The 16,194-nt window shown below is 36.0% G+C and overlaps 2 protein-coding genes across 5 annotated transcripts in view; both read left to right on the plus strand.

Moving 5' to 3' along the window:
• Nucleotides 1–227: 227 nt before the first annotated feature.
• On the plus strand, nucleotides 228–8,549 carry LOC106882979 (gamma-glutamylcyclotransferase). 3 transcript variants are annotated; one of them, XM_052968561.2, is made up of 4 exons: nucleotides 228–364; nucleotides 5,344–5,467; nucleotides 7,415–7,548; nucleotides 8,170–8,549. In XM_052968561.2, the coding sequence occupies exons 2-4, from the start codon at nucleotides 5,363–5,365 to the stop codon at nucleotides 8,441–8,443; spliced, it is 513 nt and encodes a 170-aa protein (XP_052824521.1). In that variant the 5' UTR covers nucleotides 228–364; nucleotides 5,344–5,362; the 3' UTR covers nucleotides 8,444–8,549. The 3 variants fall into 3 exon arrangements, with proteins under 3 accessions (XP_052824521.1, XP_014789316.1, XP_014789324.1); XM_014933830.3 differs by lacking the exon at nucleotides 228–364 and adding an exon at nucleotides 876–1,084; XM_014933838.3 differs by lacking the exon at nucleotides 228–364 and adding an exon at nucleotides 3,506–3,653.
• Nucleotides 8,550–15,073: 6,524 nt separating this feature from the next.
• Nucleotides 15,074–16,194, plus strand: part of LOC106882966 (dnaJ homolog subfamily B member 12) — a 45,371-nt gene continuing 44,250 nt past the window's right edge. For both annotated transcript variants that reach the window (XM_052968560.2, XM_014933820.3), the window contains exon 1: nucleotides 15,074–15,215. In XM_052968560.2, the coding sequence (XP_052824520.1) occupies nucleotides 15,083–15,215 (133 nt within the window). In that variant the 5' untranslated portion in view covers nucleotides 15,074–15,082. The remainder of the gene's footprint in view (nucleotides 15,216–16,194) is intronic.

Here is a 16,194-nt window from a genome sequence, read left to right on the forward strand (position 1 = left end):
GGCCAGTCCCGGGGTCGCACAGCGACCACAGAGGGAGCGGTACCCTCCTCCCTGGTTGGCTGATTATGAAACCAATTAAGGTAGTTCGGGAGCGAGGAGTGAGTGGGAGAGCCGGTTGAATGATCTATAGATCGGGGGGGGGGCGTGTGGTGTTATGGGCTGTGACGAGCTATGTGTTGAGGTGGAGAGGGGTGAGGCAAACAGAGGTGAAGCCAGACCAGAAGGGCCAAACCGGAAGGGTCAGATCGGAAGTCGGCGACACGCGGTCGAAGGCTAGCACGTGGGGCCAGTGAGAAAACAGCGACGTTACGAGAAAGACGTGTTCTGATTAGGAGCGATCGTGTACCCCGCTGCGGTCGGCAAGGTAAGGTCCAACGCTTCATTCTGTCCTTTTGCTTCTTGTTGTCTTCTTCTTCCATCGCACCACAATATATATGATAAACATATACATACATGGTTTCAGGTTCAGTCCCACTGCGTGGCACCTTGGGCAAGTGTCTTCTACTATAACCTCGGGCCGACCAAATTCTTCTGAATGGATTTGGTAGACGGAAACTGAAAGAAGCCCGTCGTATGTGTGTGTGTGTGTGTGTGTGTGTGCCTGTGTACCCCCACCGTCGCTTTTCGTCTAAAAATATTCAGTTTTTTTTTTTTTTACCGAGAAGATAGGGGAGGGGAAAGAAACCATTTTCGAAAATAAGAATTTTTTTTTTGTTAAAAAGGTGCCCCAGATCATTTCCAAGGGCACAGTGAACAAAAATCTGAAAAATCTCCATCAAAACAGAGAAATTCCAATTTGGTGCTACCTATCTCCGACGTCCGCTCATTACTTGTTTTTCATGTGACTATTTCCGTTCACCAGATTTCTCAAATGCTCCAGCTCGGATAAGAAGCACTAAAAGTTCACTTTATGCCTGATAAATTTACTCCCAGATGATATAACGAAAATTCTTTTGTCATTCACGACGTATACGATTTTTGTCATGAGAACTTGACTAATAACTGTCAAACTGCTATAAATAGAATGTAATTTTCCCAAAGTACTGTTAACGACGTATTTACTTGTATGAATCTCTTCTAACGGGTAAGTTCTGGATCTTTTCACTGCTCGCTTATCTGATTCAATTTAAAGTATCCTTTCCGGTATTATTTAGTCAGAATGGGATTTGAGGAAGATTTGGTTGATATTTCTAGCAGTTCGAGCGAACACATTGCGGTACAAAGCTTTTTATTTAATGGCTTCAGATGTTCTACATCGTTTATTATTTACTTGTTCAAAAAATAACGTGTTTTCCAAAAGAATAAACGAATTTTAAATGAGACATTAACACCGTGGCCGATAAATCACAGGAGAAAAAAGTCTTCTTCAGGTGTCTTGGGGAAATTTCGAACCTGGGTTCTCATTCCTAAGGAATTTTTCGATGTTGTTATTATTATCCCGGTCACTGCCTGGAATCGAACTGTATGAGCAATTTAAGAATGTTTCACGCATGCACAGAATTCTACTGAAATAGCAGACGTCAAAAATATCAGACCACCACCAGAAAACCCGACGTGCTAGAAACAACAGCTAAACGATATTATTTCTGGAAAAACTTCCCCGCTTTCTAAAATCTTAAAGTGAAACATTCGGAGAGGATCTTTCTGATTTAGCGGACGCCAATTTTTATTTATGTATTATTTATTAGAAAATCAATCTTTTTACCGTCAAATGTGATGTTTTGTTGGTGGTACTATAATCATTCAAACAAAAGAATTTTTTCAAACACTCAACAGATAAGTGACCTGGATATAATAATGCACAATAAAAGATGAAAATAGTAATTAGAAGGAGGTACAGCATTGGTCACACTGTCCCAACGAGATAGCTTTTAGTGGAACTTATCCAGCTCTGCTAAATCTAACAAGAAATTTCTCCTAATGATTCTAGCAATTATTGAAAAGTAGAATGCTCCTAGCACAACCAATTATTCCAATGCTTATCTATTTGGGATTCCAAGTAGGCTCAGATTAACCATCAAACAATTTAAGTACATGCTTGGAGCACCACAGGTGTTTTAATTGTGTGGGCTTGATTTACCATGATGCAAATTGACAAATTATACATTTTGAAGATATAAAAAAGAAAAATAAGGGTTGAAATTTGCTTCTTTTTTTTTAATTTTTTAACTTTTTTGCCCTTGTTATAATAAATTATTTGCAAGTGCAAGCAATCATGTGTGGGTAAGAAGCGTACTTTGCAAACGCATGATTTTTAGTTCACTCCCATTGCGTAGCACCTTAGGCAAGTATCTTCTACTATAGCCCCAGGCTGACCAATGCCTTGTGAGTGAATTTGGTTGATGGAAATTGTATGAAAGTCTGTCGTATGCATGTATATGTATCTCATTGTGTCTGTGTTTGTCCTTCTCCCCATCATCTCTTGACAACCATTGTTAGTTTGTTTCCTTTTATCCCAGCATATATAAAGAATGCATTGAAATCGAGAGATATTAGAAAGCAAACATGAACGAGGCCAACTTTTCTGTTTATTTAATAGAATTACGAAGGCGGAAGTTTTAGTAGTCAAGGGAGACTACTTTAAATTTATTACTTTCAGCCAATGAGGATTCAGTCAGACAAATTAACTGTCTCTTCATAAGGATAGTTACGTTATTAGTATAGTAAAGTAATTTAGCCATGGGGAAAAATATGTCAGCCTGCTATTATAAGCATCTTTATTACTTTGTCGTCTCTTTCTTTTTAAATTTTCAGTTTTCTGTCAGTTCTGGATATGATGTAATATGGAAAAACAGCTGTCAACCTACTGTTAGAGTATCTTTATTAGTCATATAAAAAACTTCTTTTTTTTTTTTAATGAGAAATTATTGATTTCTTCCATAGACACACCGTATTGCAAATTTTGAGAGATGGGGAAAACTGTCGATTGCATGACTAGATCTCATTTCATCTCATCTTCGCTCACTTATTCTTGAGAGGGTCGTGACAGTAAAATCCTCAAGCACGCCTTCTATCATGTTCTGTCAAAAGCAACTGTCTCTAATTGACCCTGTTGGATTTCAAAGCGAGACCCACAGGGCTTATGGATGTTATCAAACCACCTTGCTCGCGGTCTACCACATTCACTCATTGAGCATTGATCTATCTGAGACTGTGAGAATGAATACTGCTTCAAAGCAAACTTCTTAACTAGACAGCTATACCAGTGCGTGGATGTGTGTATAAAACATAAGGTTTAACTGTAGTATGAAACAACTATAGTACTCAATACAAAAATATTAATATATATTTTATATACATTTATACGGACTACAGATTATCCATCATGATTACTTTGGGTTTTTGTCAAGGAACATTCATCAGGTCACAGTTTTTGTACACCTCAACTTTTCTAAGGTGATATTGAAAAAATTAAAATTAAAATTATAAATTTTGTGTAGGAAACAAAACTCTTACATGATTGAAATTAGTTATTTTCCCTTAACAGTACAATTAAATTTCAAAATGGATTGGAATAAATGAATTAACAGACGCAAAGGAAGAATTATAGAAGAGCAAAGAATTGTGAAAAATAAATGCACAAAGAACAGAAAAAGGGGAAGGAGGTAAAAATGAAGACAAAGCAAAAAAATAAAAAAGGAATGGAGAATAAGGTGCATATACATACATGCATTTACATATATATGCATATGTTCATTTGTTTGGAGAAAGTTAGCTATACAAAATGGATACTTCTCAATATGTTTACACTTTCAAAAATTTTTCATCTGGTATACCCTAAAGATCATAAAAATTATATAGATTTGTAAAAACGAGGCATTTTTCTGCAGTGCAAATTAAAAATGTTTTTTAATTCCATTCTGATTAAACTTTGGTCTTGCAATAATCATGAATTTGATATGATTAATGGAAGAATGTAATCAACTAATTTTACTGGAATCCACTGAATGATGTCTAAAAGATGAAGTATGGTTGTAGAATCTTTATATGAACCCTCCTTCAGTTATATCTATGCATTGTTCACAAGCCTCTATGGAGGTATCACTCCATTATAAGTGATGGCTTCTACATTGCAAGTCACATTTAGTAGACATACATTGCTCTTTCCACATGACATTATAGTACTAGATACATATATACATACATAAACACACACGTGTTTAGATGTATGCGTGTATATATGTATCTTTTTTTTTTTTTTTTTTATCAAAATTCTTTCAAGAAGAAACAAGTTAGTTTCTAACAAGAACATAAAGCTTCATTCCTAGAATTTGGATCACAACAGTGACAAATGTTACATGTTGAATTGTAGAAACTTCCTCTATATTGTTCTACTTATAGATTATGTTAGCCAGTCCTTCCTTTGCATGAAAATGTATATGCCTCCGTGTGTGTGTGTCTGTCTGTCTGTCTGTCTATCTGTTTGTCTGTCTGTCTGTCTATGTGCCTGTGTCTGTGTATTATGTATAAAGATTACAGGATTACACAGTATAACTTTTAGTGAACTGTTGGCATTAGCAAATTGAGAAGAAATTACAGATAACAGCTAAATACCTTATATTAAACTATATTCATTTTCTGATAGCCATGTAGTCTTTGACATTAGTTGTTATTCATTGGTCTGGTTTAACATGCTCAAATTGGGGTTTGGACATGCAGTGCAAAGGTCAAAATAAATTGAATTGTTTTGCTTGGGATTAAAGAGTGCTAACAAATGGTGTGGAGATTCTCAATAAACAAGAATAATAGCTCTTTGATTCATTCATAAATGTTAATTTGTATACAATTGTGTTTTTCTTATTACAACTTGAATTTCTAAATATATATAAATGCAGTCTGAGTTCAAATTCTGCCAAAATCGACTTTGCCTTTCATCCTTTTGAGGTCTATAAATTAAGTACCAGTCAAGTACTGTGGTCAATGTGATGGACTTGCCCCCTCCCCACAAATTTCAGGCCTTGTGCCTACAGAAGAAAGGATTATCATCATCATCATCATCATCATCATCATCATCATCATCATCAAGATAGCAAGACTGCAGAATCATTAGCACACCAGGCAACATGCTTAGTGACATTTCATCCGTCTTTTCATTCTGAGTTCAAATTCCACTGAGGTCAATTTTGGCTTTCATCCTTTCGAGTCGATAAATTAAGTACCAGTGAAACACTGGGGGTCAATGTAATCGACCATCTGCCTCCCAGAAAACTTCAGGTCTTGTGGATTATTATTATTATTATCATTTTCATCATCATCATTGTTGTTGTTGTTTAATTAGAATTATTTGTTTAAACAAGGTGCTTCATATTTATTTATCTTTTTGTTTCATATTTGTTTTAAAAGATAAAACCAAACTTTTGAAATGACTGACAAATTCTTCTACTTTGCTTTTGCAAGCAACCTTCTGAAAGAACGCCTTAGCATCAATAATAAAACGGCTGTCTTTAAAACAATTGCTAAATTGGAGGTAAAGGAATTATATTCATTTTCATTTTCCTTTGTTTAATTATTTATCCATATCTAAACAATATTTAAAGGTGATTACATCGACAGTGCTCTAGCATGGCCACAGTCTTTGGGCTGAAACATAAAAAGAATAAAAGATTAAAAGTAGCATTGATTCCTATGGAAAAACCATATTGATGTGGTGATAAACATTACTTACCAGTATGGTTACTTTTCTAGAAATTTTCTAACTAGTTACTTTGCTTGTTTCATCTCTTATACTCTCTCTTTACTCTTTTACTTGTTTTAGTCATTTGACTGTGGCCATGCTGGAGCACCGCCTTTAGTCAAGCAAATCGACTCCAGGACTTATTCTTTGTAAGCCTAGTACTTACTTTATCGGTCTTTTGCCGAACTGCTAAGTTACGGGGATGTAAACACACCACCATCGGTTGTTAAGCAATATTGGGTGGGGTGGGGGGACAAACACCGACACACAAACATATACACACACATAACTATATATATACATATATACCATGGGCTTCTTTCAGTTTCCGTCTACCAAATCCATGCACAGGGCTTTGATCGGCCCGAGGCTATAGTAAAAGACACTTGCCCAAGGTGCCACGCAGTGGGACTGAACCCAGAACCATATGGTTCGTAAGTAAGCTACTTACCGCACAGCCACTCCTACGCCTATAGAGATTTTCTAACAATAGATAATTCCTGTTAAGTATGACTTGTGATGTAAGAGTAATTTTGTAAAATGAAGTCAAAGACCTCAATTCTGTTTACAAACATTAATAGATGTGAGAATGCTGAAAATGATATGGATCTTCAAATGTATGTCTCTATACAGATGAATGGATGGACGAGTGGACCAGTGGTTAGGGTGTTGCACTTACATTCATGAGATCATGGTTTCAGTTCCTGGACCAGGTGGTGCATTGTGTTCTTCAGTAAATCACTTCTTCTCCTGTTGCTCTGTGGTCACTTCAACTCCTGACATGTGGTACACCGTGTACCTGTTCGGGCACTAAGGATTTCATGGAGGGCATGAACTAATGGACAGCACATGCATTTGATCACTACAAACAGATCATTTGAGCAGGCTGTTCAGCAAGAAATTGTAGAACTGTGTGTGTGTGTGTGTGTGTGTGTGTATGTGTGCATACATGCATGTATGTATATAGTTAAATCAAATAAATGAACAATAAAATTATTAATAACAAACCACAGGAGGACATGCACAAGGAGTGTATTAGTTTGACACTCAGTAAAAAGAGAGAGTTTTTGACGTTTCAAACATAGCTCATGTATCTATAAAATGATTTGGTCAAATTCACAATATTCATCCTAAACAGAGAATCAAACCCATTTCTTTATGATTAAGAACCTAGTTATATATATATATATACACACACACACACACACACACACACACACACACACACACACACACACATGAGTGGAGGCGCAATGGCCCAGTGGTTAGGGCAGCGGACTCCTGGTCATAGGATCACAGTTTCAGTTCCCAGACCGGGCATTGTGAGTGTTTATTGAGCGAAAACACCTAAAGCTCCACAAGGCTCCGGTAGGGGATGGTGGCGAACCCTGCTGTACTCTTCCACCACAACTTTCTCTCACTCTTACTTCCTGTTTCTGTTGTGCTTGTAATTCAAAGGGTCAGCCTTGTCACACTGTGTCACGCTGAATATCCCCGAGAACTACATTAAGGGTACACGTGTCTGTGGAGTGCTCAGCCACTTGCACGTTAATTTCACAAGCAGGCTGTTCCGTTGATCGGATCAACTGGAACTCTCGACGTCGTAAGCGACGGAGTGCCAACAACAACGATATACACATGCATACACACACACACGATGAGGATTTTGAATTTTTTGCAAATCTTTCTAACTTTTATTATAAGTTTATGTATTTTTTCTTTTTTTCTTTCTATTCCAAGAATTTCCAATTAAAATTTGCATATCAGTCTTCTCGTTGGTGTGGCCATGTAGCCACAATTGCTGAATCAGAAGGTGATGTTGTATGGGGAGTGGTCTATGAAATGAGCATTTCAGAAAGGGACTCATTAGACAAGTAAGCATCATTAACTAATTAACTGCTATTTAATTTATACACAAGCCTTCTTGTAACAAATTTCTACAGCTTGATACCTTTCTTGTTGCCAACCTTCACCTTGGTCGAACATGTTTTCACAGGAGACTGGAAACAACACTGCTTGTATAACAGTGACACTCATTTACAACTATCTCATGCAGTCAAGACAAGGAAACACAAACATGCACATATTCTTTTATTTTGTTACTTATTATTATTATTATTATTATTATTATTATTATTATTATATAAAAATATTAGATTTATAAGCCCTAAAATTCACTCCATACAGGCATATGGCGTAGTTGTTAAGAGCACAGGCTACTAACCCCAAGATTCCGAGTTCAATTCCATGCAGTGACCTGAACAATAACAATAATAATAATAATAACATTGAAAAAATACCTTAGGAATGAGAACCCAGGTTCGAAATTTCCCCAAGACACCTGATGAAGGCTGGAGGGTATATCAGCCGAAACATTGTGTTAACAACAAACAAGATGAAGACAAATATCCATCGAATGTAAATAATGTAAATAATTCCTCATCTCTGAAATATAGAACTGGAATGTCTTCTGACCCTTTATTCTTTTTTTTCAGACAAGAAGGAGTTGACAGAAATATCTACCATTCTACAGATATCAAAGTGAAGGATCCCAACGATGTGATATATGAATGTCGTACATACCTACTGTTGAAAAAGGACTTTGGGAAACCATCCCCTCAGTATAAGGATATCATAGTGCGAGGAGCCTTGGCAAATGGTTTGCCAAATGACTACGTGGAATTCTTAAAATCAATACCTGACAATGGATACAAAAACAAAGTGCCGCTTTACAACAAAATCCTTACTTCATTAGAAGATTCAAAATGATTCAATGAACTTATATTTATTTATATATTTTATATCATATTTTAATGATTTCGGAATTGTTAAAATTGATTTTCTTTATTAAAAATGTTTTAAAATGTTCAAAATATTTTTACTTTTTAAAGTTTTTGCTTTGGGGAGAAATTCCAATTTCTTTTCTCAGAGGGTTTCTAACAGTAATATTTCAAATCACGACAACACACACGTGCTTGTGCACATGCATGTGCATACATATGCACACGGACACACACACATGCACATGACATGCACATGTGCACATTCATACATTATCATCATCATTTAGCACCTGTCTTCTATATTTGCACAGAGTGGACGATCTGACAGAATCCAGCCAAAAGAATGCATAAAGCTCCATTATTTGCTTTGGCATGGTTTCTTATGGCTCGATATGCTTCCTAACACCAACTACATTACAGAGTATACGGGGTGCTATATTCATGACACCACACAAGTAAGATTGCCAAGTAAGTCGCAGGGAGGAGGATCACTCTTAACTGAGTAGGACTGTAGTAGTGGCTGAGGTGACTTTATGCCATATTGTTTTGAATTAATCATGCATTATCTTGTAGCTATGAGATTTTGAAGAGGTACCTGTTAATTTTTTGAATATTGTGGGATTGAGGTGAGAGGTCACGTTTGGTCAGTTTGGACATCAAAACAGGTAGAATATTTTGACTGGATATGGCCAGTTTAAATGCTAAAGGGTTAAAAAAAAATTTTCTTGAGAATACTTTAGCAGAGCCATTTCCAGCCAAAGTGATGAGATGTACAGCAAAATAGAAAGTATTCTGCAAATTGATTCGGAACTTTAATCCATTTTTGAAAATCAATGTGATTGCTGCTCATGTTCACACACAACATATATCAATATGTATTGAGACAACTTTGGTATTAAAATAAAATGCTTAAATTTCTTTTTATTATACATTGTATTAAGGTGGAAAACTAGTACAGTGATTGGTACATTGGACAGAGTGCTTAGCAGCATTTTTTCTGGATCTTTATATTCTGAGTTCAAATCCTGTTGAGGTCAACTTTGCCTTTATTCTTTTCAAAATCATTAAAATAAAGTACCAGTCATGTGCTAGGGTCAATGTAATCAATTAACTCTTCCCCCAACTTACAATTATATATTGTATTATTCACCTGTGCTGATAACACGTAAAAGACACTCTAGAGGGTGGTTGGCATTAGGAAGGGCATCTGGCCATAGAAGCCAAGCCAAAACAGACTCGAGCCTGGTCCTGCTCCCTGGCTGACCAGCTCCAGTCAAACTGTCAAACTGTCTGACCCATACCAGTATGGACAACAGACACGAAATGATGATGATGATGATGATTAGTTTTATCTCTCACCCACTCTGTTTCATCTGCTGGTGCTCTCTCTCTCTCTCTTTCTCTCCCCTCCTCTCTCTCTCCCTTCTCTCTCTTTCTTTCTTATTCACCTGAGTGACAGTACACTGTGTAATGTGGTTGGTGAATGAGAAGAGGAAATGTTGCATCAATAAGGCTCTTTAGTCTTGTCATGTGTTGGATATGACGACTTCTCTAGTACGAGTGTACTAATGCCATGATGCACCCAATACACTCTGTAAGGTGGGTGGTAGTGATAGGAAGGCATTTAGCAGTAGAAACCAAAAGTGAAACACACAAATAGGGTACAGTCTTGTGACCTGTCTGTGAGGGTAGTGTCTCTCACTTGCTAACTTGGACTTTGAGGATCTGTCCAACCCACCCAACATTGAAAGCAGGCACAAGCATAATGATGATGATTTTCAAAATAAAAGAAAATTAATATTTCATACAAGAAGCAAGGAACCTCTAAGACAATGAGACTACAAGCCTCATGTTTTTTGGGGGAGCTTGTTTTCTTCCTATTTTTTTTTCTCTGCAGATCAAATGGTGGCTACAGTTTCAGTTGCAAAATTATTGATCAGCAATCAATACTGTTCTGCTTCAGGTTGAAGATGTATTAGTATAAGCTTGTAGTATATATCCTTTGTTTTTATTCTTGGACTACATGTGCTGAGTATAACAGCTTTAGATTCATAGCAAATCTAATATAGTACTTTCCGATACATCTTCAGATAGGGTGTTTTGTTAGTTACATTAGTGTCAGCAGCTATATTAAGTTGATGGGTTGGACTAATTCCTAGATGTCCCATTAATCCTATTATTTTTCTGTATCAAGTTACATTTAGCCATTCTACTATAATTAAATATTCTCACAGTAAGTTAAACAAGGCTACTATATATATATATATATGCAAAGTCTTATGTCCCATCCATAATCATAGAGAATGTATTTAGCAGGAAAATATATGATACATCTATGCATTTCCCAACAAAAATATATTGACCAGACCTCAAACTTTTACAATAATTCTTTGAAAAGAAAGAAAAAAAAAAGAAAAACGAAACTGGATTTAAAGAGAAATTAAAATACATATCAAACCTAAAGAACAACTGATTCAGAAAAAAGAAATTATCTGGTTCAACTCTTCTTTCAGCTTGAATGAAGCCTTCGACATTGATTAGAAAACACTGCACCACTAACCTCAAAATGTTTCAAGCTGTCTGTTTTCTCCAGGGAAATTGATTTTGAACTTTTTGTTTTTTTTTTCATGCTTGGCATTGGTTTCTTTATTTGTTCAATCATCTTTGTTTCAATGTAAGCATGGGTTAGATGGATACATAATACTGAAGCATTGTCTTTCCTGTTTCTAACTATTACCTGTACTTCAAGTAAAGGAATTTTCATTCTTTTCATCTTTGAAGATGCTGATATTGTGGATGCTTTGTTGCAAGGGAAATATTAGCAAATGTCTCTGCCTGTGGCTCAGTGATTTTTCAGAGAAGCACAGAGTGTAAACACTTGTACACGCCCACCCACCCCATCCCTCCACCCCACATACACATGAGAAAATATTACCTTGCTCGGAAACAGGTGAAGGTTGGTGACAGGAAGTGCATCCAGTAAAGAAAATCTGCCTCAACAAAGTCCATCTCACTCATGGAAGCAGGGAAAAAAATGGAGTTTAAATGATGATAATGATGTACCTAAGGTACAAGTGTTAGCTTTAAACTGGATGACTGATTAGTTCCACCACTCAAAGAATGAGGTACGGTCTGATAAGCTTCCATACATTTTCCATCTACTCAAATTTCACTCACAGGACTTGGGTTGAACCAAGATTGTGACAAAACACAGATGTTCAAGGTGATATGGTGTGAGATCAACCCCAGTACTAAGTGATTGCAAAGCAAATTTCTTGACCATATGACCATCTTACAGCCATTATGGTCACACTTAGAACCATTAAGCATGACCATGTTTACAACCAAACTGTCAGGAATAGGTATTGGACAGATTTACCGAAGACACATCAACAGCTTGTTCAGAGTAAGATCTACTTATCAGTATGAAATCAGATCTAAGTATTGAACACTTTGGACAATTGCCTGAATCCCTTCAATGAATTTAATTCCAAAATCCATTTTTCAAATACACTCCCTCTCAGACTCAGAGGCTTTTTTCTTTTCCTTTCTTTATTTTGTCATGCAAATTGCTTGGCGACTTCACTAGTGATGGTGTCATGAAAAAGCACCTACTGTATTTCCTGATTGAATTCATCCCTTTCTCAAATGAATTCGTCCCTTTAGTATTAAAGTCTGATTTAAAACATAATTATCCAAGCAGGATAAAAAAAGAATATTGTCTGCTTTCAGAAACAGCGACAATTTACCAGAAATATAGCATCAGTGGTGCTTTTCCCTGGCATGAACCCAAACTGCATCTCCTCTCCCTAATTAGTTGGATTATGACCCTCACCGTGACCTTCATTACCTGATCCAACAACTTGATACCTCTGTAATTGTTTGTGTCTAAGGCGTCACCTTTACCTTTGTAGCAGTTGACTATGGTGCTGCTACACCAGTCATTGGGTATGACTCCTTCGTGTATCACCTGATTAACTATATGGGTGACTAGGCTATAGCCAACACTGCCAGATATTTTGAGCATCTCTGCAGTGATTCCTGATGGGCCGGGGGCTTTCCTTGCCTTCATACTCTTAATTGCTTTATCTACCAAGGTATTATCAACTTGGATAGCTGGTCCCTCTGTTGGGTCGACATTCGGCAGACTCTCTTTCTCCCATTCATTTTCTTTATTGAGCAACCTTTCATAATGATGTTGAATCAAATTCCAAAACATTATGAAACAAGTCTTTGAAATAAAGGACACATAAGTAAGCCATGCCTCCTTCGATGAAACAACTTTCAACAGTAATAAAATGTTACAATAAACAGCTTTTAAAATAGCCTCCACAGAAAAGAAATAAAAATATAGAAGTACCTTATTATATTCAGGGGGAAATAATCCAGCTTCTTCAAATGTTTCTAACCAAGGGCACACGGCTGCAACTACTTAAGAGGGTACTGACATGCTTAATATTGCAAGCCTATAAAATGTAATAAATAAAAATTATGCCTGATATGGGGAGAAATAGCCATTATCTTAACGACAGAAAAAGGTAAGGAAGACAACCCCAATTCTAAATAAACTAGAATTGATTAGAAATTGAATTTGGTGGGAAGCGAGTTTGAACTAAGGTAATAGAGTGACTCTGCCTTATTTAGACTGACCTCTTTAACAAAGCATAGTCTTCTTTGCATTGTTAATATCAGTAAGAGCTGAAATTTAAAGAAAGTTATAACAGACAACAAACAAAAGGCTTCAGAGTGCAACGGCTCTTAAAAAACATTTCTGACGTTAAGAAGAAAGTTTATTTGAGAGAGAGAGAGAGAGAGAGAGATCCTCTGATGTAGTATCATAACTAATCAATAGAATTCTCTCATTACCCCAGAAGCAAATTTTTATACTAAATCAGATGGTCACCTGAACTAAAAACAAAAGTTCACAGAAGAAATGTCCAGAGAACCAATACCACAGATATATAATTGGATAGTGAAGGTGCATGCCTCAATGGTTAGAGTGTTGAGCTCACAGTCATGAGGTAGTGAGTTCAATTCCCGGATCAGGCTGTGTGTTGTGTTCTTGAGCAAGACACTTTGTTTCATGTTGCTCCAGTTCACTCAGCTGTAGAAATGAGTTGCAACGTCACTGGTGCCAAGCTGTATCAGCATTTGCCTTTCCCTTGGACAATGTTGGTGGCACGGAGAGGGGAGGCTGGTATGTATGGGCGACTGCTGGTCTTCAGTAAACGACCTTGCCTGGACTTGTGCCTTGGTGGAGAACTTTCTAGGTGCAATCCTATGGTCATTCATTTATAAATTGGACAGTCATGTATTGAGTAGCAATGAAAAAAGCGACAATTACATATGATACAATTTCTGTTACAGAATTCATGTTTAGGAAAGAAACTGTTCAACTGCTTTAAAGATAGATATTCTGTTACGTTTTTATATATATCTATGCCCAACCATTAACACAAAAAGCACAATGGGCCACAATCATAGTCATCAGGCACAGGTCAACAGGCCACAATCGTGGCCCAGATAGATGCATTTAATTTATGGGTGTTTGTTGGTGTCTAATGTCACTCAAATGTTCTGATACGCTCCAGAATGCAAGATGACAAATAGTTCAACTAATGACGTTTCAGATGATGTAAAACTTGCCACCATTATATACTAGGAAGATATTTTAACTATTTTTTGTTTTTTATGTGTGCATGGTAGTCTCATTTTCATAAAATGTGCTCAGCAGTCCCTGCTATGTAAGTGCAAATCCCAGCACTTTATGAGTTAATATATATATATATATATATATATATATTATCTTTTACTTCTTTCAGTCATTCGACTGCGACCATGCTGGGGTGCTGCCTTGCAGGACTTTTTGTCAAATGCATTGACCTCAGTACTTATTTTTTTAAAGCTTGGTATTTATTCTATCAGTCTCTTTTGTCAAAATGCTAAGCTTGGTCAGCCTGAAGCTATTGTAGAAGTCATTTACCCAAGGTGCCATGCAGTGAGACTGAACCCCAAAATATGTAGTTGAAAAGCAAGCTTCTTACCACACAGCCACATATACATACATACATACATAAATACATACATACATACATATATATGTATGTATGTATATGTCTATGTATATATATATATATATAAATATATAAATGTGTTTATATATATATATAGATATACACACACATACACATACATTGTGTGTGTGTGTGTGTGTGAGAGAGAGAGAGAGAGGGGGGGGATTTCTTTTCAGGATGAAATTACTTGTCACTTAATTGCAAACTCATGAACTTTCCACCATCCACACAATAGCAATCTTTACTCTTTATGTATTGAGTTCTCTCTCTTAGAGGTAGTCCTTCCCTGTACACTACATATATATACATATATGTATATATATAAATATATATATATATATATATATATATATATATATATATATATATATATATATATATATATGTATGTATATATATATTTATATTTATATGATAAATATCCTCATATCAAGTACAGACGATGATATTGTCGGCCATGGGATAAGGTAATGACGTAGTGTGTCATCGAAGCCAATCAAAACTTGCGTTACTGCGGAGTTTCACTTCCCGTCGAAGGCTTTACAGTCAAGATGGAGGGCAATAAGGATGAGAGTGAACGGTGTATTTCGATCGCCGAAAAACATATAGCTGATGGCGAAAAGGAAAAAGCGTTAAAATTTTTAAACAAAGCAGAGAAACTATATCCATCTGTGAAAGCTAGAGGTAACGTTGCTAATTTAATTCTGCCTAAATCTTGTGATGAAATGTAAAATGGTTAATGGTGTAACTCAGTTGATTGAATATTTGGAGACAACAGTTAATGCGTATGAGTCTTTCTTCTTTTTAGGCTCTCATATAATGTCTGAACTATTGTTACATTTATAATCAAACCGTGTTGATTGTGTTGTTCGTTGTTTAGTGTGATATACTTCTTTTTTGCCTGAAATGTAACCCAGTATACGAAAATACTTTCTCGGCAAACATCACTGGACCTACCGCTTAGTGGAATACGTACGTATATATATGTGTCTATATATATATATATATATATATATATATATATATGTGTGTGTGTGTGTGTGTGTGTGTAGATTCAACACGGTTTATTATGTACGTAGTGTTTAAAGTCATCTATTTTAAAACTAAATATTCCATTTTAGCTTCTCAAATAGTCAACCCATTTAATAAATGTCAATTAAAATAAAGGTTTCCTAAGCTGTTTTAATTATTTTTCATAGGTGTCAGTTATGTCATCTTGTCGGGCTACGATGGTTGATCATCATATTCTAGGTTCATTGTGCTACTTACTCATTTTTGCTGAGCTTTTTTTTCTTTTCATTATTATTATTATTATTATTACATATAAGTTCAACGAAAATAGCTTTGTGAAAGAATCCATATTCTGTTTGATGGCCATGTTTGTTATTATAATACATTTAGAGAACTCTATAATAATAATAGCCTTTTGGGGCGAATTGGGCATCAAGCTAATATTGGTTTATACCGAAAATATTTGCGATGAGGTAGATATGTATGTGAAATGGCTGTGACTGGAAGAACGGTGAGAAAAAAAAAAAAGAAACGATTAAAATGATGTGTATACGAAAAGTAACATCACGGGTGCTTAAACCGGAGGAAAAGTTGATGTCAACTTTGTTGTAGACCTAAATTACGCCACACATAATTTCCTGTGTGTTTAGTA

Source organism: Octopus bimaculoides, chromosome 6 (genome assembly GCF_046866305.1).
Source record: "Octopus bimaculoides isolate indiv1 chromosome 6, ASM4686630v1, whole genome shotgun sequence".
Classification (NCBI taxonomy): Eukaryota; Metazoa; Mollusca; class Cephalopoda; order Octopoda; family Octopodidae; genus Octopus; species Octopus bimaculoides.